The sequence below is a fragment of the Magallana gigas genome, chromosome 10, assembly GCF_963853765.1.
Source record: "Magallana gigas chromosome 10, xbMagGiga1.1, whole genome shotgun sequence".
Classification (NCBI taxonomy): Eukaryota; Metazoa; Mollusca; class Bivalvia; order Ostreida; family Ostreidae; genus Magallana; species Magallana gigas.
The window spans coordinates 12,113,934-12,131,904 of NC_088862.1; the positions used below are offsets into that span (position 1 = coordinate 12,113,934).

At 31.7% G+C, this 17,971-nt stretch overlaps 1 protein-coding gene across 2 annotated transcripts; it reads right to left on the bottom strand.

Moving 5' to 3' along the window:
- Positions 1-968: 968 nt before the first annotated feature.
- Positions 969-16,919, bottom strand: LOC117682506 (N-lysine methyltransferase KMT5A-like). Of its 2 annotated transcripts, none has more exons than XM_066073649.1 (8): positions 16,903-16,919; positions 8,533-8,595; positions 6,546-6,642; positions 5,330-5,489; positions 4,396-4,591; positions 3,103-3,174; positions 2,534-2,611; positions 969-1,472 (listed from the first exon to the last, which is right to left on the bottom strand). In XM_066073649.1, the coding sequence occupies exons 2-7, from the start codon at positions 8,560-8,562 to the stop codon at positions 2,588-2,590; spliced, it is 579 nt and encodes a 192-aa protein (XP_065929721.1). In that variant the 5' UTR covers positions 8,563-8,595; positions 16,903-16,919; the 3' UTR covers positions 969-1,472; positions 2,534-2,587. The 2 variants fall into 2 exon arrangements, with proteins under 2 accessions (XP_065929721.1, XP_065929720.1); XM_066073648.1 differs by lacking the exon at positions 16,903-16,919 and adding an exon at positions 4,069-4,140 and having other exon boundaries at positions 1,382-1,472.
- Positions 16,920-17,971: the final 1,052 nt, after the last annotated feature.

Consider the following 17,971-nt stretch of genomic DNA (forward strand, 5'->3'; position numbering starts at 1 on the left):
TAGTCATGTGATCGATTGAAGATTCAAAGGAAATTTACCACATAAACCATTTATTACTGAACACAGAGAGAGAGAGAGAGAGAGAGAGAGAGAGAGAGAGAGAGAGAGAGAGAGAGAGAGAGAGAGAGAGAGAGAGAGAGAGAGAGAGAGATCTAATAATTTCAGCAAGCTGCAAGACGAATTATTCTAATACTAATTCTAATACTCAGGCTAATCTAATCAATTCATTATGGTATACTCAAGATGCATATATTGTCAAATTTGTGGAGAACAATATATACTAAGTGAATTCTGGATAAATAAGATTAGACTGCATTTCACACTTTTCTCCACATATGCACGTTTTCTATTTAAACTACATTATATTTAGCACCAGACCCTACTTCGATACAAAGAATCTTATGTTAATTACATATATAATTCAATTATGTAAATTCATTCAACATTTTATGTTATATGTATTGTAATTTGAAACATATACGAGACAGTAATATTTCTTGTCAAAGGACATGCACAGTCTAGTACCATTGCAACTCGTATGCTTTTATTAACTGTTTTGCCTATAAAAGACACTTTACACTATCACTGTATGACTTAAATAATTAGGATTTCTTGCTAATTTTTACGCACCCTATCAAGACTGAATTTATAAGAAAATCTAATTGAATTGAAAAGTCTTCATGTGTGTTTCATTTCTTTAAAAACATATACTGTTTAAATCAAATAAATTCCTATTTGCCACTTGCTTTGTAAAATCTAGACCTGTGGACTTTGAACACTTCTTCAAACAAAACATAAATCAACTGCAGAATCTTAATTATAATTCATTTTATTTTAGGATCAAACAACTTTAAGCTAAAATTTGAAAGTACATAATTTCATAGTAATTCATGATATATGGAATTTTGTTTATGAATTCAAATAATTTCAATCAATTATTGACATTATCATGCATGATGCGTGCCCTCCTTTACATTTCTGATCATATTTTATCAATTAAAATATCAAATAATGTCTACCCATTTCTGCCATTTCAAAATGTTTCATGGAATAGGAAGTAGAATAACAGACAAAAAAATAAATGTACATTTGTATAAGCCAATAAGCATTTGTCACAAATGCATGCACCCTGTATTAAATTTAGATACTGGCATAATGTTATTAACAAATTGATAATACAGCACAAACAGTATGCATTGGAACTTCATTACGGTAACATAATTATAAAACAGAGAAATTTAACGTTGCGACCACCTGGAATTTCATTTTCTGCAACTTCTCAGACGAGAGGTATTATGTTTTTGACAGCAAACTTCACATTGCGCCAAGTGAAGCCTGATAACGCCTTTTCCTTCCTAATGGCGTTTAAACAGTCAAGTTGACCAGGAGTTTTCCCTAGTTTGATAAAGTTATTAAACTGTCGCTCCAAGGATGCCTTTCTACAGCAGTCCGTGTGTGACGTTGAACACTGGCTGTGAAAAAAAATAAGATTTTATTATTTCAAAATTGCTGTACCTTTATCATATTTTTGTCATTAAGGTTATTTGTTCTTCAGCCCAAATGTATAGTCTTTATTCAAAAATAGGTATCCTTCCTTTGAATGTTAAAACTGTATAAAATATAGCAAAAAGATATTCATTCATTCATTGTATCCAAGAATTTAAACAAGAGGCCCAGGGGCCACATCGCTCACCTGAGCAACAATTGCCTTAATTCTGATCAAATTAGCATAACAGTATCAAAATATCTTGACAACTAAGTACAGTAAAAACTTGAAAATCTGCCAATTTTTATCCACCTCTTTATTTTTGGTAAATACCAAGCCCCTTTTGTTGTTGTACTTGTAAGAAGTTTTTTCTTTATTCCTAAATAGCCCCCCCCCCCCCCCCCCATTTTGTGGCACCACTTTTCGTTATGGAATCAGGGTTTCATCAGACTTAAATCTGCATAACCCGTGCTTTCACACTAAGTACTGAGTTTAGGACCGAAAACTTTCCCAGAATATTTTTAAAGATTTTCTCTATATATTCCTATGTAAAAATCCAAACCGCCATCACGGCCCCGCCCTACCACTAGGGACTGTGATTTCGCAAACTTGAATTTACATAGTTACCCAAGGATGCCTCTACACAAGTTTAAGCCTTTCTGGCCAAATTCTTTTAATAGTCTTAAAAAAGAAGATTTTTAAAGATTTTCTCTATATATTCCTATGTAAAACTTGATCTTCCAATTGTGGCCCCACCCTACACCCAGGGACTATGATTTGTACAAACTTGGATCTACACTACCTGAGGATGCTTCCATTTTAATTTGAGCTTTTCTGGCCTAATAGTTTTGAGAAAAAGATTTTTAAAGATTTTCTCTATATATAATTTATCCCCCATTGTAGCCCCACCCTACCCCCAGGGACCATAATTTGAACAAACTTGAATCTACAATACCTAATTTATATGCAATTAAGTTACTGTCACTAATGGCAACTGGCAGGTGGTGTCCGTAAAAAGTTTTAAATTTATATAATCAAAGATAATACCTTGTCCTTGAGCCTCAGGTTTTGCATGGGGTGGGCATGATGATCTCTCTGTGCTTAGCTTTTTACTTTTACATGGAACTGCAATACAATATACAATGTTAATTACATCTCGATAAAAATTCACCTCAAGTAGCACAAAAGGTATGAAATTACACAGTATACACTATTTACTATTAACTAGAAAATGTAGTTAACTATGCTCTAAAACGACCATAACTTTTAACCTTACAGGACATCTTTGTACCGGTAACCTAGCCAACAAGCAATTACTGTGCATGTACATTATGTAATGTGTTGAATTACTTAAAGTACTTTGACCAAATAAAACCTCAGGTTATGAAACTTACAGTGTAGTGTTTTATCCTAGATACACTATAAATAAAAATTGGGAATAAAATACAAGTATGAGGTCAGAATGTCCAGTGTACCGGATTGCACAGTTGGCAGGTTGAACAGTGCACACCCTACTTATATTTGAAACATTTGTTGCAATACCTTCTACTTTAATAGGCTACCTAACTCTGGAATATTAAAAAAGATCTGGATCTAATCAACTGAATGAAAAGTACCTTCCATAGGGGATGCAGTGTTGGAATCATCATCAACTTCTTTTTCACTCTCTGTTTCAGTATCAATAGTTTCTATATTGAAGAAAAGACACATCAATAAACAGCCTTGAAAATTCTTGGGGAATAGACAGAAAATAAAAACATGATTTATAAACACACCTTTGTCAGCAAATCAAGTTCATCAAAGTCTGCTTTTTAAATGTGCATGATTAATGTATATTGAAAAGAAAACTCACTACGTGTGTGAAGATAATGTATATTGGCAAGGAAACTCACTACATGTGTGTGGTAGTTATTAAGGAATAAGGAATCATTCTTTCAGTACATGTATTATGGGGTGATAATTTTGGTCGGGGCATGATCAAATCCAATGAAGCTCGAGGGCTTAACGATGGATTTGAAAATTTCCAGCAGTTGTACAATTAAATATTTGAATATAAATAAGCAAACCCTGCTTGCGCCCAAATCATACGTTATTTGAATTTAATGGACTGTATAGTACAAAATCAACTGTGTTATCATATGTTATCACAAGCAAAAACACTGAAAAAGTTAATTTAAATGAATATGGACAAGGAAATTTACTACATGTGTGTGGAAATGTATATTGGCAAGGAAACTCACTACATGTGTGTGGTAATTTAAATGAATATGGACAAGGAAACTCACTACATGTGTGTGGTAATTTAAATGAATATGGACAAGGAAACTCACTACATGTGTGTGGTAATTTAAATGAATATGGACAATGAAACTCACTACATGTGTAGTAAATGTACACTGGCGAAGAAATTCACTCATATGTGTGGGAAATGCATTCAAAATGGAAAGGAAATTCACCACATGTGCAGAAAATGTGTACCAGTATTTGTTATGACATATGTTACACATAAATATTAAATACATTTTAATACATGTACATGTATCAAATCAAAATGAACACTAGAAACATTAAGTAAAAGTAACCTTCATTGTTCTCCTCACTGTCCTGGTTGACATCAAATGGGTTATCATCAAATGGATTATCATCAGGTGAATCTTAAAGAGAACAATAGTTGTAACAATTTATTATTAAATTATATAGTATTTATTACTGTGCAGTTCTGAACTACATGTACTCTCGCGCAGTAAACTCAATATTATTCAGGTTAAAAATTAATTGATTCACTGATTATACTAATTCTTGTTGTAAAAAACAATATGAAATGTTAAACCATGTGCATTTTTTTTTTGAAATCCTTTTGACATTTAAATCACATTAACACATCAACAATTATTAAAATTGTCACATACTTGTCGCCAAGGTAGGTTGGCTTCCCCATAATCATATCTTAACTCTTCTCCAGCTTTAATATCTCTATTTGCAAAGAGGCAGAGCCTTGGATAATTCTCGGTAACCAAAAGGCGCATAACACAGTTATTCAACGGACTTCCGACTTCCTCGTCCTTTATATACTTCCCCTTTCTTTCAGTGTTAGTTGCATCAATGCTACAAACAAAAAAAGCAATTTCATAGATTTTTGCAGGGTTGCACCCGGTATTAAAAATAATGAAAATGAATTTACACATATATGTGTGAAAGTGGGACTGGTTTGATCATCGGTGGTTATATATAGCTCAGTTGGTAGAGTACATATCTAGTGAATCTGGATGCCCTGGTTCAAATCTCTGTTTGGCCGTCATTATATTTCCAATCCTGTTACGTATGCATGGTGTTATTTTAGTCATCAAGCAAAGATGTCAGAATGATTTATTCACTTAATTATAGTGTAATCATGGTAATAGAAAATACCTAATCATTGTATAAAACTTTTTATCTCATGCTCACTTTACTTTCCTTTATAAAGTGCAAATAGTTAAACAGGATATCATTTTCATCTCCATATTTAGTTGAAATGTACGTAACAATGGTTTTTTGCCAATTCTCAGAACTCATAACCTGCCGCAAACACTGCAATTTCTAAAAACAAATTGCCAGGGTGGTGAGAATATTCAAACACAATTTTTTTTTTTTAAAATTCTAATTAATTTTCTGTCATCAAAATCTGACCTAAATTGTACAATTCCCAGCATCTAGTAAACTGTATATGGATATCAATTTCACATTCTCATAAGAACCAGAAAAAGTTGTATTACAAAAAATCTAAAATAGGTAAATAAAACAATTGTATCTCTCTCTTTCTCTCTCTCTCTCAACAATCACAATAAATATATTATATTTGCTTACCACTTCAGACCATTCCACTTAAAGTAAAACATATAACTAGTATGTTTTATTTTGCGCTTCTTTTCTCTTTCTTCTGCTTCCTTGGGCACAATTCTCTCTCCAACATATTCTACCAAAAAGCTTCCTTTTGGAATATTTTGAGTTGCAAAAACCCCATATCCTTAAAATAAGAAAAAAAATATTGGTGAATATTTTGCATTACATGATTGTACAGTGTGTTCACAAATCATGTACAAAACCTAATTTATTTATAAATGCCTTTTATTATGGAATTATTGTATAATTGTGATTATCAAATGCAAGGGGCTAAAATTGTTCCAGAAACTAATGACATTTTTCATTTAAGGATCTGCATAATCAAGGGAAACAAATGTGTGAAACTGAGTAGATTGGTACATAAAAACAAAGAAATGATACTATTTTCTATTACACTAGACTCTGACCCGTGCATGCACGGTTTGACATATTGCATATGATATCGGACATTCACGAAATAGATACATCGACACACCATATTTACATATCCAAGCTTTAAGCCTACAATAATGCTATTAATTTCACTACACTCTGCTTAGTTAGAATAATCTAACTGTGTCTCGGGACAGGCCTTCACCACAGTTGAAATGCCTCTCATATACCAGTAATGTAGCAAAAAATTGCATAATCGCTTCGAAACGGTTTTGGAGAAAATTATTGAAGCTGCATTGTGATTATAACAGTCAAATTATTCATAACAAACCATTTTGAGGCTGTAAATACCTTTCTTCTAAAAATTTAATTCATATTAATGTTTTTTACTCACTTCGAATTTACACAACATGTTGACATTCAAACTCTCAGGATATAGCAAATTTTCAATGAAAATTTAAACATATGTGTATTATCGTTTCTGAGTTTATCCATGCAAGTGTGATATTGTGGAAACATAAACTCAAAGAGCCTCCCGTGATTTAGCGTGAATGGAATGCACATGCGCAAGATTGTAGAATAAAAAAAATCCAGATGATTCCGGATTTTCATAAGGAATTTTCGTTGATTATTAATAAGCGAAGCTTGATTGAGAAAAAATAAAAACAAACTGGTAATCTTCAAATACCAATGATGTTTAAAAAATAAAGAACAAAAGACAGTTCTCTTCTGATTTCTCGATATTAAAGCCCAAAAATTCGAGTCTTTTATTTTAATGTATAGTAGTAATAGATGTGTATCAACTCACCAATTCTTCTGTTGATCAATTCAACTTTTAATGCATCACAGTCCAGTCCAGAACGACACATAAATTCTGCCTCTCTTTTAGGGCTTATTCGTTGTTTCTAGCACATAAATAAATTACTCATTAGAAAAAAGTTTTATTTCAAAATATGCAAAATTTGTCTTTTAAACTATATCACATTGATTTTAAAATCAAATTATCTTAAGGCCTTCCATTTTGGTTTGCAAACTCCTTTTCAACTATTTCAAGATCAAAATAAAAACTTTATTAATATTACTTATATAATGCACACGGTCATAATCACTTGTCCGAATGGACAAGAAGGAAAAAAAGTTAATGTAGAGCCCTGACACCGTGCATACATAAAAAAGATATATTACAAACATAAATTAGAATGCTAATTTTACACAAACAGTCCCTGAAACATTCTATGTAAGCACACGCTGAACGGAATCTGGTGAACGCTAATGAAAGGTGAACGATGAGCGCTGAACGATGAACGGTGAACGATATGTGAACGCAAGATGAACGATTTATTCGGAGTGTCTCGATGGTTATCCTTACATTGTATTTTGACGGAAATCAGGAAAAACATGCTAATAAACTACACATACAGTGCTGCTATCTTGAAAGTTGACAAAACAGTCCTATCCTATCGACTATCCTGCAAATAATATCTATCCTGTATTATCTTTAAAGTTATACCATACCATTTATGCATGTTTAGGAATAACAGTTAAATAAAACCAAATTTAAGACCATAATATTAATTTTATCAACAGATAATCGAGTAATGTAATGATAAAAATGTCTAAATAATACATAAAACCATTGTTAATCTATAAATTAACACGCAATTATGTTTACTATCTTAAGTTGACCTGTTCAGTAAGACAGTTTATTGTCGAACATGGATATGTTTGTGATTTGGAATCGAAGGAATTATTATTTGAATCGTGAAAAATACACAAATACAATGTCTGTTTCTTATATTTATATATATATATATATGTGTCGAATCGTTAGTTGATTGAATTCTTCTGTTTTTAAATGACTGGACTGACTATCTTAAAATGAATCATTAAATACTATTTGTGTATCAATTTATCGCTGTATTGTGTAACATAAAATTTTCACAGTAACTGCATACTTAAGCCATTTTCGGATCAACAAAAACAATGCCTGTTTAGGAGAGTGATAAAAAACAACAACAGCAAAAAACAGACCTGCTCAAGAATGTGTACTTTTAATTCCACGGATTAAATTCTAATTAAAATGATGCTTTATGTGTAATATTAGTTTCCTTTCACCTTAACGCAAGGTTTTTTTCCTCATTTTGCTGAGATCGATTCTTTCATTTTTGAAGTTCCGAATGAAAATGAATGAAAACGGACTGAATTCGAACGATAAGTGAACGGTGAACGAAAAGTGAACAAAGGTGAACGCACAATGAGCGCTTTCTGAACGGTGTGCACAAAAGGAGCGGAGTGAAGAGTGCAAGTTAACGCACTGTGAGTGCACGGTGAGCGCACGGTGAATGCACGGTGAGCGCATGGTGAATGCACGAAAAAATGGGAAAGTAGATGGTTTAAGGGACTGTAATACTTAATACTGTCGCATTGTTTTTTTTATTATCATAAATTTGATAAAACCATTGATTAATTCACTTTTCTGTTGTGATAATTTCACTTACAAACAAAACAGACCGAGCAACTGATTTTGTTCAAATTGCTGATAAAACAATTTGAGCATATATTGTGACTGTATGACAATTATAGAAAACTTCAATATGTCACACTAAGCAAAAACAAGAATAAACATCTAAATATGAGAATTTGAGATATCACCGGTAAAATGTTTACTTAAAGAATGAGAGATATGCACACCCAAATAACTTTAACATATCAATGGTATTCAATACACATGTACTGTTGTTTGAAATATACCTTAAAAGTTCAACTGTATGTACAATGTTAAAAATTTCACTTACTGCAATTTTCCCCCTTGAATAAGCTGCCATCTTTTTGGTTGACTGCTTTATAACTTACATAAGCTAGAAAAAAGAAGAAAAAGAAGTTGTACATGAATGCCAATACAAATTAAAATGTGTGTTATATGAGATGCCATACTTCATTAATGTGAGTTATGAGATATTATACTAAATGTATTTAAGGTGGATAATTATCAACTTTTCACCTTAATTATTATTATCATTATCACCTCATGATGACTATTTTTTATCACATGAAATCCAATTCAGTGAAAATCACTATACATGTACATGATGTGTGTGGAAATGTATATGGACAAGGAAACTCACTACATGTGTGTGGTAATTAAAATGAATATGGACAAGGAGACTCACTACATGTGTGTGGAAAGGTATATTTGCAATGAAACTCACTACATGTGTGTGGTAATTTAAATGAATATGGAGAAGGAGACTCACTACATGTGTGTAGGATTGTACAGGTAACTCTCGATAGCTGGAAGTCCATGGGTCCAAGGAAAAACTTTGAAGTTTCAAGAGTTCGAGTTTTCAAGAGTTTGGAATTTTCTGGGTTGACCAATGGGTTTTAAAATTAGTCTTACCGGATGTTATGATTAAGCCATTTAATTAGTGCTAACCTTACGCTCATGCTTAAACAACGTTTTCTTTTCAGTAAAATATACAGAACTGGATGTTTTTAAAACTAAATTCAAACAACTATTGAATAAATTCATAATATAATTATTTATTTTATGCATCATATTAAGACCAAATTGCTCAGTACTACTGGAGTGCGAGACGATTAACATGTCATAAATGTGATAACTAAGTATCACCCATTGTTCCCACCGTAAGGGTCCTTCACCAGCTGTAAGAACTTGTTCAGCAATATAATCATTACAATGACAATGATGCTGATAAGCATACTTTTAACAGTTTTATAATTCTAAAATTTGACCATGGCTCAATATTATCGTTTCATCTCAATTAATTTCTCATTTTCATTGCGTCTCCAAATTATCGTAAAACGGTTGTGATAATTATAGATTAGGTATTGGTATAGTCAGTCATCCAACAATTATCACCTTGCAGGACAAGTGCCGCCTGAACAAACAACTCGTGACACAAGTCCCGCGTCTAAGGTGTTATTTAGGTATAGCGCTTGGAGATACACGGAGACTTTGAGGTATCGAGAGTAAGAAACTATAGATTATGAACGGGACTGCAGTTTGACTTAGAGAGATCAAGCTAGGGTTTTCGAGAGATCAAGAGTTTGAGAAATCAATAGTAAATTTGCTTAGTTATATAGGGGAAAAAATCGGGACCCTAGACTCACTTCCAGCGATCAAGAACTTCGATCCAATCAAAGTTCGAGCCATTGAGAGTTACCTGTATATTGGCAATGAAACTCACTACATGTGTGTGGTAATTTAAATGAATATGGACAAGGAAACTCACTACATGTGTGTGGTAATTTATTAAATGAATATAGACAAGGAAACTCACTACATGTGTGTGGTAATTTAAATGAATATGGACAAGGAAACTCACTACATGTGTGTGGTAATTTAAATGAATATGGACAAGAAACTCACTTCATGTGTGTAGGAATGTACATTAATTGGCAATGAAACTCACTACATCTGTGAGGTGAATTAATACTGGTGTAATTGGGAAACTTGCTATATGTGTCTAGGAAATATATATTATATTGGCAAGAAAATTGACACTACATGTGCATATGAAATACATAAAATTGTTGGCAATGCAACCAACCATGGTAAATGTTGGTTGCAAGAAAACTCATTACACAAGGTGGGTTGATTCACATGTATAAAATAATGTATATGTTATTCAATTGAAACTTACTTCACAAGATTGGTAAAGAGGCAACACACAGACCATGAATATCAGGCATTATTACATGATTGTCCACTAATGCGCCAAAAGTATGTCAATTTTTTGTTTTTCCCTATATATTTCATCGAAAACAAGACTTTTTTTTAAAAGGTTTTCAGGTCAGATTATTGGTCAGATTTTGAAGAAGTTGATATTGATTTCCAGCATAGTAGATTCAATTTCCACTTGTTGTCGTACATTAGTTTTTGACAACTCATTTGTAAAATTTGAATATTTCAAACACAACACTGAGATAGTTTTTAAGAGCTCTACTATATATTTTTTGCAATGTATGAGCCGAACAATCTTACTTTGAACTGTTTATATTAAATTTCAGTAATAGAAGGTTGGAAAAATATTCAAATAAGATGCAAAAAGAGCTAGAAAAATTCTTAATGTATCAATCCAAGTCTTTTCAATGTACATGGTCAAAGGGTTTCATTTTAACAATTCTAAAAAAAATAAATTTCAATTAATATATGGTGAAAAGAAAAAATAAATTGACCTACTTTTGGCACCTGAGTGTACATACATGTATATGTCCCTGATTTCCTGAACTCAAGTATAATTTAAGCTGGTCTATTGGGGAAGGGGGGGGGGTGCATAAAAAAAAACCCATTAGAAAACCTCTTTATTTTTAACCATATGTAATTTACATCAGCTCTAGTTTTAAAAAAAAGAAAAAGCAACCATCTGGTTCTTTTTGGGGGCAATCTCAAAATACAGGTATATTTTTCTATAGGAATATTTAGAGAATTTTCATTTTCCGCATTTCGTAGCAGATTTAAAAAAATACTACAATAGAGATTTTCTTTGAATTGTGATATCGCGATTAGCAATATCATTTTGAACCTTATATGTAAAAAATACTAAATTCAACCATCTAGTTTAAGTGAGGGTCATCTCAAAATATGAACAGTTGATAAATTTTGCTATATACATGTATTTTGGGTACATGTATTACAAATGTAGATTAATTGCTATGATGGATTCATTCAAAATGAAGCAAAATAATCCTGGAGATACCATCATTTAGTGTATACAGTTTCAAAGGGTTACGATTTTTACTTTTTCTTTTTTCCTATATACTCCTTCAAAGCTTCATTTTATCATAATGTCGACATATAAAGCAAGTTCAATGGCAATGCTCACCTACCAAACCACAGAAAAATTGTGGAAAAAAAATTGTTTATCATGTGTTTATTGTGTTCAATTTAATAAATGTCTATATCTATATAAAAATCATAAAAGGTTGAAATACACTGTATTTTACTCGATCAGAATGCACAAAAACATGAACCATGCAAACTAAAGTCAGCCTCAACCTTAAACCAGATGAGAATTGCGCAGATTAAACAACTCATTTTAAGGTTTAATTGATTAACATTTTAGACAGAAAATTAGAAAGTAAAACTGCTCATATTCATAAATTGTCAGTCCAAACCAAATTGAAATTAGACCATACAATTGGACAACTCATACATCATGCGCACACTACCGAGAGAGTTCTCCATACATGTATGTATTTGTTTTATCTCTGTAATATAAATAAAAAAGGCTCTTGTAATTTTTAAAACAACAATTTGGGTCAACACTAATATCAAATCTCCTCTTGCTTGATCTTAGATTCAGATAACCACAGACATAGTCAAAATGATGTACATGTAGCTAGCTGGGTGTTCAAGAAATAGACAACTAGACATGAACAATTCATGAATTACATGTATTACCATGATGACTTCAATCTAATGTTTCAACATGTGCCCTATTTTCAAAACATCATTGTTTATTCACCTGCCATTTTTTATATGCATTGTTCCATCCACCCCCTCTAGAATTTGAATTTTTCCTTTAAATGTACCACCCTCAAGTCATGAGATGAGCTGCTACAATCCCCTCCCCCTGAAATAGTTTTATTTGTTTGTGTCAGAGAGGAATTTAGTGTTTTTTGTTACCAATATTCTGGGTTGGATTTCTGCAGACTGCCCCCAATAGGCATTTCTGTATCTTGCTATAAAGTGATGTGAAACTCAGAAAGGGGCTTATTTTTAAGGCAATTTGATTCATCATCTGATAGTCTATAGAAAGATAGATTAAAGACTGGATGGTGCACCTTATTCCTTAACCACAGAAACTGTTTTTGATATCTATTTTTACTCTTTTTCTTCACTTGACTTTAACTTTTTAGCATCCGAATTATTATTAAGCTAGTCAGAAACTTCAACTTAAAAGTAAATGTCCCCTTCGGCTACCTCTTTTGTAATTTATAGTAAATCTTTAAGTTTATTCATACAGGCGTTGACCAGTTCCGAATAGTTCATATGTTGAATAGCAAATAGTTATGGAAATAAAAGTTGGAGAAAAAATCATTACCTTTAATATAATACACTTATAATGCTTGTTTAAATTTTGCAGTAGTTTCATTTTTTGCGGTCATATACATGTACGTATTCAATACTACAGTCTTACATTAGTCAACCAATATTAAACTTTTGCTTTGCCAGGTCATTGCAACGTTTAATAATATGTGCATAAAATAGTCTGTTGACGCCTTATATTTTCACATGTAACAAGATTTCTTCTATCAAAAGTTGTTTTGGTATTATTCTTACATACCCATATAAGCATGCAGGATATAAATTTTAAAAAATGCAGAAGGATGAAAAATCTTATTAAGCTGCCATTTTACAAATTCCAAAAACTCAATTTGTTTTTGTCTGTTTCAGGATTATATGAAGAAATAGATTAAAACAATTACTTCTGGAATTCATTAAATTTTCTTACTAAGTCTTAAATAAATCATATTGAACCACAGTAATGATAAATGGAGGTGCGGCAACTGTACTCCGACAAGATATTAGAATTTAGAAACTACATGTAGTCTAAAGTATTGTTATAGTGATCTTGTTTGTTAAATCCATGCAAATTAAATTAACTGTATAGGTTAAAAGAATTGCCAATAGCTGGTTGGTATGCATCAAACCTGTTTTTCAATAGGTTCAATTGATGGTGTTTAAATAGGGCTAAAACTTTTTATCTGCATTCGATTTCCATGGAAACAGCTACGCTATTCAGAACTTATTGATTTATTCGTAAATGGTAAAATGGCTTCCAATATAATTTTTTAGGACAAAATTCTAAATAAAGCAATATTGCATTACTATCAGCAATAATATAGCGTACATCAGCCAAAGAAAAAAAAAAGATTTCAAAACAACACCCAGGAACATTTAAAGCACCGCCAAATCTATACCCTATTCAGTACTGGTCATTCTATAGAAAGAATAATCTTACCGTGACCAGGCTACGCTCAGGTCACAGTAAGAATTCGTCCCATATACTTGCAATGTAGCAGCTGCAAAGCGGATCTGCTTCGCATCGACTTTAAGTCTGTTAAAAACAATCTGCAGGGGTAAAACACAGCACTTATATTACAAACCTTTTTGAAAATGCATATGTAATTAAGTCCACAAAATATTCATTATTAATACAATGGGTCATACAAAGGCATTTTGTTAATATATCTGTGGTAGAGTCAGGTATATTGCATTCCTACTAGCTCTGGCTAGTGGGTTAACCCTTTATCTCGCTCGGTAGAGTGCTTGACTGGCGTGCCAGAGGACCCTGGTTCAAACCCCAGCAGAGGCACAAAGTGTCTCTGTTTGAATTTGCCTGCCATTTTGCACTCGAAATATCTCGGATTTTATCATTAACATGGCGACCAGTGATTTCATTGCCAAAACCATTAATGTGGTAAAATGGGATTATAAATGAGCAACATTGTAGGTATTTGAGACCAATCAAATGAAAATATAGGCAAGATACAACCGAGATATTTCTTTTTTCATTTGCTACTAAGAATTACAGTAAAGGGCACAAATTCTATCATTTAACCGGGTTAGTTGGACATGTGTCATTTTAAGAAAAGACCATTCTATCTAGTCAATCGACAGTAATAATTATTGTTTATCATTGCATAGCATCGATTTCGTTGATCAAAATCATACTAATATGTTCCAAACAATTCTCATTTATTTAGCAAAATAATTTTATGAAAATAATACAAGAAAAAAAAGACATGTTATTTAAAATGTCAATTTTTAAAAAAAAAAGTGTTATAACCAAGCTATGTAGCTAAATTAGGAGATTGTGCTGGACTTGATCACGTTACATTACAAGTGCAGCTGTTAAACACATGCACATGCTGACGAAACGCAGAGAGGTTCTACACTTGTTCACACGTTCAACTTCTCCTACAAGATTGTCACTAATTATTCAAACGACTTACAGTTCTTACGTAGCTTCTTTTCCTTTTTGGGGGCTGTAGTAATTCGTATAAAGCATGCAGGATGGAGGGGTTTGTTATGTGACATTTTTTTTACCGGATATGTCGCGTCGTAACACTGTCAGGTCAAGTCGTACACAGACCAATTCGTATACAGGTCAACTCGAATACAAAGAATTGTTCTCATATGTATTACAGGCACTCAAATCAATAAACTTCAATTTAAAAAAAAGAAGAGGTAAACTTCAATGAATTTGAAAATGAAGCAGAGTAAAATTGTTTAAATAATTACCTTGTAAAAGAATATTTTTTTTTACTTTTGGAGAGTGTTTACAAGATTCAGTATTTATTTAGCTCTCTTGTAGGTTTTTTGTTTTTGTTTTACAAGTTTGCATTGATGTCATTAATTATGAGGATGAATATGGTGTAAAAATTGATCCCGAAAGATTTGGGGGGGGGGGGTATTGTTTTTATAATGATTTATTAAATTTTAAAATGAAAAAAAAAATGAGTTTACTCATGGGGATCAAACTTCATATATATCTACATATAGGATCTTTCCTTAAACTTATTAGAACCATTTCTTTGTATCAATGTAATGAAAGATAAATAAGGGTGCAAATGATAATAATAATGATAATAAAAAGATTTAGAGAGTTTTCTAAGTGATTTACTGCATGTATTAAATTTTAAACATTAAATTAAAAATTATTGGTTTCCTTATGGGGGTTTAATTTCTTAATAAAAGGGTTTTCCTCAAACTAATGCTGATTATTTGTTTGTAATAATGTCATTAGGGGGAATTAGGGTGTACATTCTGGTCCTGAAAGATGCATGTGGTTTCCTAAATGTTTAACTATACCTGTCAGATCTTTCAACGATAAAAAGATAATAATGTGTTTCCTCATATGGGTCATAGTTTATGATAATAGGATTTTCAAAAAAAGGATAAGAGGGGTTTTCAATTTAATACTGGTTTTTAACATTAAAATGAAAAACACGGTTTTTCCTTTGGGGTGCAATTTGTAAATGAGCCTTTCCCTTAAACTAATACTGATTATTACTTTGTTTTAATGTCATTAAGGATAAATCAGGGTTTAACATTACTGATTTTTTAACGTTAAAATGAAAAGTTTGGGTTTCCCCATGGGTGTTTATGTAAATAATAATAGGATTTTTCTTAATAATTATTCTAATAATCATTTCTTTGTTTTAATGCAAGGAAGAGTAAATTATGGTGCAAAAATTAAGCTCATGAAATTAAAGGGTTTTTATAAGTGATTTACCGTACTGATTTTTTGGGGGGCATGAAATTGAAACTTAGAATTTTCTCATGAGGGTGTAATTTAATGAAAGAATTAATATGTGATTAATATAGAGCAACAATTTGCTAATTTTTCTTGATTGATTGAAGAGAACTTTACTAAGAAACGCCACAATTAAAGCCGTTGAACAGAAAATATTTCTTTATTTTGGATAAAATGTGTTGGGTGTAAATTTGAAAGTTAAGAAACATATTGTTTATTTCTTCATGATTAATTGTTTGTTGTGAATTCCAAAAGAGAATATAATTAAAAGATTCCCCAGTTAAGGCCTATGAAAAATTGTTGACCCCCTTAAGGAAATCCATATTTTTCTCCTCTTGATAAAAAGTATATACTGTAGAGAGTCTAAATTTGAAAAGTTCCAAGTTAATGTTAATTTTTTCTTCATTATTCTTTAATTACCCGAACTAATTACAACACATTTTCACAATTAAAACCCCTAAAATGTTTAGAAGAACATGCAGGAGGCACATAATTCTCGATTGTGCTACATGCAACTTGTTAAAGTCTAGAGGAAATTCTAACTTTTTGAGAGTTTATCAAAAATTTCAATGCTATACTGAAATTGTAATGAAATAAATGATTATTTAAAACACAAATTAATAAAAAGCACACACTACATGTGTTTGACTACTACCGAAATTAAACCCAGTTAAACGTAAAAGAAAACCATCTTAACCATCTACAACTTTATGAGGTGACACACACAAAGACATGTAAATTTTCCTCAATTTAGCTGCAGAATAACGAAAAATCAGATGTCGCATTTAAACAAATGATCTAAAATTATATATTCGAAAGAAAATTGGTGTAAAAATCAACAAAAGATTAATTTTTCATGAAAGAAATAAGTGATCGTACCTTCTTTTGCGTTTCCATTATTTCCATAGGAAGTTGAATTTGCGCATGCGCAAATGTGGCAAGGGGGCAAAGTGTGTAACATCCCCATTTAGACTCGATATCGTGTGTAACAAAATTCATGTGTAAACCGGAAACTCACACTTTTTATAATTTTGTATTTTCTGGGTAAATCATGGTCGAAAAACCCGATTTACGGGGTTCTGCAAACTTACTACACGGATTTGTGTCGTAGGTTTTGAAAATGTAGTAAGTTGCACGTGTGTAAACTAGTACATGTCGTAGGTGTCGGCATGATACAAACGCACACACACACACACACACATATATATACACTGTATTTTGATAGCTGCCTTATCAAAAGTTTCTATAAAGAAGAAAAAGAAACCGAGAATCATTTATTTTATATCATGCGGGGACTCACACCGATCTGATCAAGAGAAGAACCGATCTGTTCAATAGATGTCAAAATAGCTCATTCTTTGCAGGACGAGACTGTTCGCTTTAAGCGCATAAAGATATCTTAAGGGGTTTCGGAAAATGAACAGCACACATATAAAATCATATTTTCTAAATCTTCTACAGAAATCTATATCTAATATCTAATATTAGCATTTCGTCTCTTAAAATATGCTATTGATAAGTGTTCTGAAAAAAATAGGGGCCAGTCATTTTGTAGGCTAACATTTATAATATATCAGAAATAAAACACTTCTTTAATTTTCAATCGTGAAAAAAGATTTATTATTATTACTTGTTCCATACGCGTATTATAAGATAAGTATGATTTCAGAGTTTTAAGAATTGTTGTTATTATTTAATATACATTTTAAAAGGTCAATGAATAATAATTCAAAGACAGATAACTCTTTTTTTAACCTTATTTGCTTACGAGATTATTTTTCCTGTAAAAATCAATGAGCGATCGATGCACCATAAATTTATAGGAAATGATGGCAATGCACACGATATACAATATACATGTGAAAAAATCATAATAATTGCTGGTATTATATATAGAATAAAAATATAACATCATTAATTATTAAATGTAACAAAAATAAACTCTGTC

What these genes read in the sequence shown, in the direction of transcription:
- LOC117682506 (XM_066073648.1), bottom strand. Translation starts at nt 8,562, where the DNA reads ATGGCAGCTTATTCAAGGGGGAAAATTGCA. An exon ending in AAGTGGAATGGTCTGAAGTG is followed by an intron (nt 4,592 to 5,329) that starts GTAAGCAAATAT and finishes TTTTGTTTGTAG; the next exon opens with CATTGATGCAACTAACACTG. An exon ending in CAGTGAGGAGAACAATGAAG is followed by an intron (nt 3,175 to 4,068) that starts GTTACTTTTACT and finishes TCTTCAATATAG; the next exon opens with AAACTATTGATACTGAAACA.